This window comes from Lolium rigidum, chromosome 3, assembly GCF_022539505.1.
Source record: "Lolium rigidum isolate FL_2022 chromosome 3, APGP_CSIRO_Lrig_0.1, whole genome shotgun sequence".
Taxonomy (NCBI): domain Eukaryota; kingdom Viridiplantae; phylum Streptophyta; class Magnoliopsida; order Poales; family Poaceae; genus Lolium; species Lolium rigidum.
This window is the reverse complement of record NC_061510.1, coordinates 176414223-176423966: the sequence shown is the minus strand read 5'-3', so window position 1 is coordinate 176423966 and position 9744 is coordinate 176414223. Positions and strand designations below refer to the sequence as shown.

Below are 9744 nucleotides of genomic sequence, written 5' to 3'. Positions count from 1 at the left end.
TGTTACACTTCTTATTTATGGTAGATCTGTATTTTGCTGAATCAGTTGAGAAGAGAATCTCGCTCGATTGAAACGTAGACGAACCCTAAACCTTATGTTGAAAACTTATGTTGCAGTTAACCACCTCATATACACAACTTAACCACTTTATTCAGCAAAAAAAGAGAAAAACTTGCAAGCACGAAAAGGTTAGCTTTTGGGTAGGGCGACGTTTATTGCAGATATTTACAGGAGATCGAACACGTGCTCCCGCGTGCACGGCAGCTTCTGTTATCCCTTCACCTTCTACAGTTCTCCGTCGTGCTTGGCCTCGTAGAGATGAGCAGGCAAGCGTGGCCTAGCCTGGAGACGCAGCGGCTGCGCCATCACGAGGCTCGTCTCCGCCTCCCGCAGCTCCACCCTGTCGACGCCGGGCGGCTTGCTCCACGTGAAGCCCTGCAGGAGCCGCGCAAGCAGCGTCACGGTGATGATGGTGCCGAGCGAGATCCCAGGGCAGCCCCGCCTCCCGGTGCTGAACGACACGAACCGCAGCTCCGGCTCGCCGAGCCCCACGGTGGCGTCGCCGGCGGCAAGCAGGTGCCGCTCCGGCCGGAACTCGAGCGGGTCTTCCCACACCTTGGGGTTCCGGCCGAGACCGACGCGGCTGAGGATCACCTGGCTGCCCCTGGGGATCGAGTAGCCGGCGACGGTGGTGTCGGCCATGGCGACGCGAGGCGGGTTGAAGGGGTGGTACGGGTGGAGGCGGAAGGCCTCCCGGATGCACGCCTTGAGGTAGTTCAGGCCGCGGAGGTCGTGCTCCTGGACCAGCCGGTCCCGCCCCACGACGCCGTCGAGCTCCGCCATCGCCTTCCGCATGATCTCCGGCTTGTTCGCCATCTCCGCGAGCGCCCACTCCACTGCGTTCGATGGGTTGTCCACGCTGGCGATCATGATGTCCTGCACGTAGCACGCAGGCCAGTCAGTCCATCAGACGCAGCAATATTTATATATGCACCATCTGCAGTTCTGTAAATGAAGAGCACGTGCACAACAAACTGCGACTCAGCTGCTGACTTATCTTTTTTGTGAACGCAACGCAAGATTAGGCACGTAGGGCTGCAGGACCAATATTTTGATTTCACTAGCGGGAAGTTCTAGTGCACTTGTAATTAACCTTTTTTACAGAGATCATATGTCAATTTGTACTGTCTGTAGGCAGTGCCATTACCAGAACAAATAAAAAAAAAGTGATCAATTAACCAGAACAAAGGGTGTGTCTATGTCTCAGTTGCACTTTTTTAACAGAAAAGTGCAACTCAACTACTTTTTTGTAAGTGACTTAGATTTAAAAAAATCTCAGTTGACTGAGATATAGCAAAACCGCAGAACGAACCCCACATGCATTTGTGGTATTCAATATACGGAGTACTCTCTAAAATGACATTACTTTTTTTTTTGAATATTGCGAGTTTCCTTAACATCTACCCCATCCGGTCATAAAATGTATCGGGGTTTTAGTTTGAATTTGAATTGAAATCCCGACATTTATTACCGATTGCACAGGAAGTAACACATATTTACTAATGTGCAAGAAAGCATTATAACTATGTCTCTTTTGGGCAACTAGTCGCAAAATACAAACCTTCCAAGAATATTTGAACGTCCACGCTCTCCATTAATTTCAATGAATAAGGTGCTCACGCTTTCTAAGATTTGTTCTTGACAAAAAGCTAAACCATGTATATAAAATATATTTGAAATAATTTTTCAATATGAATTTAAAAATATCAATTATTTTCTATATAACTAAGATATTGCCGCTCAACCTTTAATTATGTCAAAATAACCCCGAAATGTGCATGGGCGTTATTTGTAGAAATAGAAGGAGTATATGCATGGCTTCTTTTGCGGGAAAAAAATCTATTATATGGCTTGAACATACATATAGATGTTTAATTTGCAACACTCTTTGATGTATTTAGTAGTAGTACTCCCATGTGCTGATTTTCTGCAGTATAGTAGACCATATTATTGAAATGTTTAACCTGCAAAGCTGAAAATGCCATGCCTGGGCTGCAAATTATATTACTCAGTTGTTGGTTGCTGCTCTACTGCATTGATCCTTTAGGACTTTAGCACGATGATTTTTCGTGTGCCTACTACAACAAGCTCTACTTCGACAAGTTCTGCCTGGCTCTGGTGATGGAGGAGCGAGGACGGTGACACGCTTTCGGCTCGCTCCAGTGTATGTAGTCTCTGCTAGGCGGTCTAAAGATTTTTTTTGTGTTTTTTATTACTTTTAGTGTTCTTTGTAGTGTTGTTGATGATGATTAATAGATCGATGGTCCTTTTCTCAAAAAAGAGAGAAATATTTAACCTGCAAATCTGAAAATGGCATGCGTGGGATGCAAATTATATTACTCAGTAACTGAAACTAATAACTTACAATGGCCTGTGACTTGATCTCTTGGACCGTGAGCAGCGGTCTTCCAGCTCCGCCGTCAAGCGAGGCGAGCACGTCAAGGAAGTCGGCGATGTCCTTCCGCTCGCCGGCCTTCCGCAGCAGTCGCCATTCCTCCACCCTCTCCTCGATGACGGGGTCGTGCAGCCGATTCAGCGTCCTCATCACGTCCCTGATGACCTTCTCGTGGCCGTCCAGGTCGAGGCCGACCAGCGCCGGGAAGTAGTCGGAGACGCAGAAGGCGTCCAGGTAGCTGAGCACGGCGAACAGCGCGTCCACGTGCTCCACCTCGTCTGGACCCGGCCCCGCCACGGCGCCAGCCGGACAGTGGAAATGCCGGCGCCCGAAGGTGAGCCTCCGGATGACGTTGCCGCAGAAGTGCCTGGCCAAGTGGCGCACGTCGATAATGCCGCCGGCGGCGGCTGCTGCGCACTGGGCATGAACGTAGCTTAGGAGGTGGTCAGCCTCGTCCTCTCGCGTGCGGTGGAGGCGGCGCTCGGTGGCCGGGGAGAGGATCTCAGCGGTGAGCACGCGCCGCATCTTCCTCCACTGGTCGCCGTAGGGGGAGATGCTGACGCTGCGGTAGCCAACGCTGAAGGACTCGGCGGCGAACGTGGTGGGTCTGTCCGCGAACACGGCGTCGTTCTTGCGCAGCACCTCCCGAGCCATCTCGGGGCACGTCACGACGACGACGTTCACGGGACCGAAGCGCACACGCAGGATCTCCCCGCCAGAATGCTTTACTAGGCGGTGCAACCACCGGAAGACGGGCTTGTTCGCGAGCATCTGGTGCATGTTGCCCACCACCGGCAGTCCAGGAGGAGCCGGCGGCAGCCCGCGCCCGACGATAGTGCCGCCCTCGGATACGGCGGTCTTGCTCCGGTGCCGCCATAGCGCCACGACGAGCAGGAAGGTGGCAGCCATGGGGGCTAGCATTGCAAGGGCCGGTGCGCCGGTGTTGTTTACCAGTGGCATGGTACGTGGCGGTGGCGTTGGATGAGCTCATCTCTTGGTCTAGTAGTATCATGGCTGTGGATCGAACGTTCAACTCAACTATTTATGGTGGTGGAGCGCCTTGGAGAGAGGGTGTTGGTCCCAGCGAATCAAATTGGTTTTGTAGCCAAATTTCGAGCATATTAATACAGGAAGAATCTAGTCGATCGCCGCGCGAGAGACAGCATAAATGAAATGTTTGACAGATGCAAGCAGAGCAACGCGCGAGGTCGTGATTCATGCAGGAACCAGTGCATAGTCAGCACTGCCATTCAAGTCGATCGATCGATGGTGCCGGCACGCACGCAGTTTGTAGAATGTGCATTTGCATATGCGTGCATGGGAACGAAGCTTCATTGCTGCCCCAGTGCTGGATGATGAACATTTGAACTTTAAGCAGGTTCATGAGAAAAGATGTACTCTAGATGAAGATCGATTAAACCTGTGCAAATTGTAATGCATCTGTCACAAGAATGAAGAAATAAGGATTTATTTAAGGTTGGTCGTGAGTCGCGACGGTGAGATCTAGCGTCGGAATCGGCACGACGCCCACAAATCGCAACTGTGACGCGGAGGTTTGAGCATGCTGCAAAGCCTGAAAGAAATGATGTGCTTGTTAACAATCAAGTACTCCTTATGTTACATAATTCTTGTGGTTGTTTAGTTTAAATCTGAAGAAAAAAACCACGGTAGGAATAATGGAACGGACAGAGCACTGCGTGGTACAAGTTTTATTTGTGACATATAAAATCCGTTCGATATCATATTTTCTATAATTTGGTCAATTATATAGAAAAATGTCAACATTTACAATACCAAATGCATACTATATGAAGGTATGCATTTCATTTGATATACACCGCTCATCCCCCCCCCCCCTCCCCCGCCCCACCCCGCTCTCACTCACACCCGCCTTTGAAAGTCTCTCTGGCTCCTTCCCTCCTCTTCTCCAGTGGCCTCGCCGGCTGGAGGGGTCAGGGGGGACGGAGTCCGGACCCCTGTAAATATTAGTGGTAGGAGTATAGGTTTAGGGTTTAGCGTCATGCCGGAGTTAGGCTTTATGTCGTGGTCTAGGAGTAGATCGATGCCGCCTCGAGTGGCGTGTGGCGGTGCTTGGTGATGCTCTGGCATCGTGGGATTCTGGATGGAGCGCCATTGACATCTCCTTCTTCAATAAGCTTGGTGGTTTCGTGTAGATCTGATACTTTTCGCGGGTGGCCAAGATTCCATTCCTCTTCCTCGCAGTGGAGGTGGGAAGAGGCAAGGATCTTTTTCCAGTGGTGGTTGGAGATCAGATATGTGGCAGGGGAGTTGCTACACTTCTCTTGGGAGAATTATCACGGCGACATCTTCATCATCATTCTGCAGAGCCGAAAGGCAGCCGCTCCCACCTCATGTGTTGGTTATGGTGTGCCCCGCCCAGCGCTTGATGGATATCAACCTCCAGGCTTTCAAGCCGCATTGGAGGCCTTCTAGCGACAACGTTGCTAGGTCCCGCCTCTCCGCACCAAGTGGTAACGTCCCGGGCGGCGGTGAAGTTGGCAGCATCGAGCTTCTCGGTGGTAGTCATGGAGCTAGAACTGATTGCTTTTTAGCTTTTCTTCCCAAGGTCCTTTGTGCAATTTGTATGGACTTGACTTTAAATTCTAGTTTCTTCAAGGCCCTTTATGTAAAATGTAATGCCACCGCTGATATGTATGGATAGCTCTCGACCCTTTGAGGTCGATCCTTTCTTTAAAAAAAACATTTGATATTTATTTCTCCAAATCGGCAAAACTAAATGTATGGCAACATACACAAAGATCGGCTTAGTCTAGGTTTTAGTCTAGGTTTTACATTTCAAGGTTGAAAATAGCGGTATAACTCTTTTGAGTTTGCAAAGTAAACTAATTTTGTAAATTACTCCGTTCTAAAGTAAGTGTCACAACTTTTTCTAGATACAGATGCATCTACACACTAAAATGTGTCTGTATACATCCAAATCTAAACAAATTTGCAATATTTATTTTACAATGAAGGTAGTATATATATTTAAAGACTTGACATTCAGCGTAGTGAATTTGTAACGTCCATTCTATCTATCAGCAAGGGAAATTTGGCCGCTGGTAAGAAATACAGCTGACATTCCTAGTAAATTACTGTTCCATAAACGGCGGAAACATGGCTATGTTGCTCTACTTGGTTCATACGCCAAAAGGAGACTGGCCAAAAGGAGACTGAGATCCATCAAACTGAATCAACCAGTGTGGAGCACTTCCGTGCAGGAGAACCTAATTCCAGACTGCAGAGTATCTAAGTATGTCGACATCGACGACATGTATGTAAGTGTACAACAAGATAGCTGTATGCCTGTATCGGTGAGAAAATGGTCTGTTAGTTCCAAAATAAGAACGTGAATGCACATGCCGCAAGACCAGTGCAGTATAAGTTTGCATGGGCCAAACTGATTGAACACAACCATGCTGCACTTCGTGGTGAAACTTGGTCCATGTGGCCTCTTAATGTTAATCTGCTAATGACAGGCCTGAACTAAGAATTCAGTACTGTCGAATGAGATTCAAGTGAGATTCAGAAACAGCGAGTAAATAGCACGAAGCTCAGTGATTGATTGCAAGCGATATAGTCGACTACAGAGGAAGGTAAGGACAGACTAGGGTTTAAAACGATTACAAGAATGATGCCCAGAACCTAGAGGGAGCGGGACTATAAAGCTAAGCGAAAAATATGAAAAACAACAGAGTGGTTGAGTCAAAGTACAGGTGTAAAGCAGGGCTGATTTGAACAGCGACCGTTGGAGGAGTCCCGGCTGTTGGATGCAGGATCGATGTCAATAGCTCGATGGAGTTGACGCGGTAAGTAGCAAGCTGAAATGTTCAACGGTTGATATTGATTCCAACACACAGAGTATCCTCCAAACTCAAACAGTTAACTGCATCTAAACACTGGTTTTTTTATCTCGTCAGACTTTGGGTCCTGACAGCTAATCAGCACCACAATGAAATTGTAACAGGAGATATCAGCCAGAAAAGGCTGGATTGCGGGTTAATTCCTTCGTAACTGTTTGAAGTCTTCTGTCTGCAGATTAATGCTACAGCTGATATGCAGAACTAAGGTCTACAAAGTTAGAGCAAAAAGGAAATGTAAGATTTTGCAAATGAACATTATTAGCCTCATGATGTGTAAATTCAAGAGAAATGATGTAAACAGTGAGTCCAAGTTTCTTACTACCATGTCTGCTCTATGGCAATGCTAAGCCATTTATATGTACCTAGAAGGTTGGAAGTTTTTGTTCAGATTTTTCTTTGGACACATCAGTTAAGGTCTATTTTGTTTTGTTCAGATTTTTCTTTGGACACGGTTATATTCCCAATAATCATTTAGTATATTTAGGCAAGTTTTTCATATGGTGTTCCTGTTCAAAAAAGACTAGTTGGAACATCTGACTGTCAAATCTGCAGAACATTTTCTAAAATAAATGAAAAAACAAAGATGGTCCCTACATCAGATTGACACTTCTAAGTTCCAATAGGCTATGAACAAAGAGCAGTTAAGTTACAGCCCTACTGAGTTCCATTTCTTGATATCTTCACCAAAACCCAGCGGAAAGATGCAACTATCCATAATATTTTCATTCAAATAATGCTGTATCCTTAACTTATGTATCCACCTTTCACCTATCAGAAACTACAATTAAAAAGCCATACTACATCATATTGTGCAAAACAAAAGCAACCTACAGGGTTCTCAAGGTTTGACCTACCAACCATCATGAGCTGCTGAAGCTTCAAGTAGACAAACCCATCCTGCCAATTGCAGCACATTAATCTCCTTCTTTCACCAGCATATGGTGTTAAGGACTATTTGTTCATACAACACCAAAATGCCTCATCAAGTGCTTTCTTACAACTCTTCTGGAGCACAGTTCAGTCAGCAAATCTTGTGCCTCCCTCACAAATCCCTCACTAGCTAAAGCTTTAACAAGTATAGTGTAGGTTGATTCATTGGGCATGCATCCATTTGACACCATGTAAGCAAGAAAATCAATAGCACGATCTGTTTCCCATCTTTTGCAAAGCGAAGAAATGACTGCATTGCAGAGAACTGCATCAGACCTTATTGTGTCATCTCGGATGCTGTCAAACATCTGAATAACCTTGTCGATTCGACCTTCACTAGATAGAGCAGATGCCATTGATGAATAAATTATTAAATTTGGAGTGATCCCTTTACTGACCATAACATTTAACAGTTCCCATGCTTCCTCCGTCTTGCCAGCTTTACCAAGTCCATCAATGAGTGTACCATAAGTAATAAGGTCAGGACTGCATCCATTCAGTAACATCTGCTTAAGAAGTTCGATTGCCTGCTCCACCATTCCCTTTTTGCACAAGAAATTCATGAACATATTGAATGTAACAGGATTTGGAAGACAGCCTTGCTGAATCATATGAGACATAAGCTCCTCGGCATCAACCCAGCGCTCTGCGCTGCACAAACCTTTCAACACAATAGTATAGCTTATGGTATTTGGCTTGCATCCACAGGATGACATGCTTTTGAGAAGCATGACAGCTTCGTCGATTAGCCCTTGTTTGCAAAATCCATTGATTACCGTAGTGTAGGTGATGACATCTGGCATGCATCCATGCTCCAGCATCTGCTCGAGAAGTTCAATGACCCTGTCGACCAACCCGTTTTGGCAAAAGAAATCAACAAGTATATTGAATGTCACGTCATCCAGGGGGCAATCCTTGTGAAACATGTGAGCGAGTAACTCCTCGGCTTGCTCCCACCGCTCAGCGCTGCATAGGGCCTTCAACACAGTGTTGTAGCAGACAACATTGGGCTTGAGACCATAAGAAGGCATCCTACTCAAAATCTCATTTGCAACCTCGTGATGCCCCTCCTTGCAAATCCCGTCGATGATGGTCGCATACATCCTTATATCTGGTGTGCACCCATGCTCGGACATCTGCAAAAGGGCCTGATGCACCTGCTCAAACAAGCCGTTCCTGCACAAATAACCAATGAGGGTATTGAAAGTTATGATATTGGGCGGGCAATCCACCGCAACCATCTCGTCCATGAGGTCCTCCGCGTCCCCCCATCGCCTGGCTATACACAGGCCCTTCAACACAGCGTTGTAGCTAACAACGTCCGGCTCACACCCAAAGAAAGGCAACTTCCTCAACAGCTCTACTCCCTCGTCCACGCACCCTTGCTCGCAGATGGCGTTGATGACCAGGTTGCAGTTGCCGGTGTCCAAAGTGTAGCCCTTGGCGTGCATTGCCTCAAGAACCCTCACGGCGCTCCTGAAGCCGCCGCCCCTGCAGGCGGCCTCGATGATGACGTGGTACATGGGCTGGATAGGCGCGCATCCCCTGTGGGACATTTCGTCGAGCACCGTGAGCGCGTCGGCGATCCGTCCCCGCGCGCAGAGGCTGCGGACGATGGGGAAGTAGGTGTAGGCGTTGGGCGGGACCGGGACGACGGCCGCGAGGCGGCGCGCAGCGGCGACCTGGCCGGCGCGGCAGTATCCAGCAACCATGGCGTTGTAGGCGACGATGCCAGCGGCGGCGCCCGCGGCGTCCAGGGAGCGCGCAGCATCGGTGGTGCGGCCGGCGGCGCAGAGGGAGCGAATGAGGGCGGAGATGCGGCCGCTCCCGCCGGCGAGTGCTGGTTCAGAGGATGCGGTGGAGATGGCGGTGGCGGTGGCGGTGGCGGCGACGAGCTTGGAGCCCGAGAGGGTGGGAGGCGGGAGCGAGGAGGTGAGCATCTGCAAGTTGACCGAGGCGAGGCTGGTCGGGCGAGGAAGAGAAGCTGTGGCCACAGCGAGCGCTCCACCGGATAGCGAACGTTTGGATTGCCATGGAACTATGCTAGGCTACAATTAAGATATTTCGGGACAATTTCTTTTCTTTTTGAACATCAATTTTTTTTATTTATCTCAGCAATATTTTACAGATATAAGGATTCACGCTAGCTAACATTATCCATGCAGGCTTTGTTTGGTACTAGAGTTTTTTTAAAAAAATTATTGTGGATAATACTTTAGAGTATTGGGTGATCTCCTATCGTCACTCAATCTCCACAAAATCTCATCCCCAATTCACTAGCTAAGTGTAGAATATTGGGGATTAAAAAAAACATTAAGATTTAGAAAAAAATAAGAATAAGTGGAGATTAAACTCGATCATACTCTAGTACCAAACAATTTTTTAGAAGTAAGTGGAGATTATCCCCATTATCTCTGCAAAAACTCTAGTACCAAATAAGACCACAGGGGGGGAGACATCTAAAAGCTAGAGAAG

General features: G+C 47.7%; 1 protein-coding gene and 1 pseudogene across 2 annotated transcripts; both read right to left on the bottom strand.

Moving 5' to 3' along the window:
* Positions 1-285: 285 nt before the first annotated feature.
* LOC124695851 lies at positions 286-3467 on the bottom strand (annotated as a pseudogene).
* Positions 3468-6019: 2552 nt separating this feature from the next.
* LOC124702738 (pentatricopeptide repeat-containing protein At1g09900-like) lies at positions 6020-9209 on the bottom strand. Of its 2 annotated transcripts, none has more exons than XM_047234895.1 (2): positions 7194-9209; positions 6020-6547 (listed from the first exon to the last, which is right to left on the bottom strand). In XM_047234895.1, exon 1 carries the CDS (start codon positions 9207-9209, stop codon positions 7299-7301), a length of 1911 nt encoding a protein of 636 aa, XP_047090851.1. In that variant the 3' UTR covers positions 6020-6547; positions 7194-7298. The 2 variants fall into 2 exon arrangements, with proteins under 2 accessions (XP_047090851.1, XP_047090852.1); XM_047234896.1 differs by having other exon boundaries at positions 6020-6297.
* Between the last annotated feature and the right edge of the window lie 535 nt (positions 9210-9744).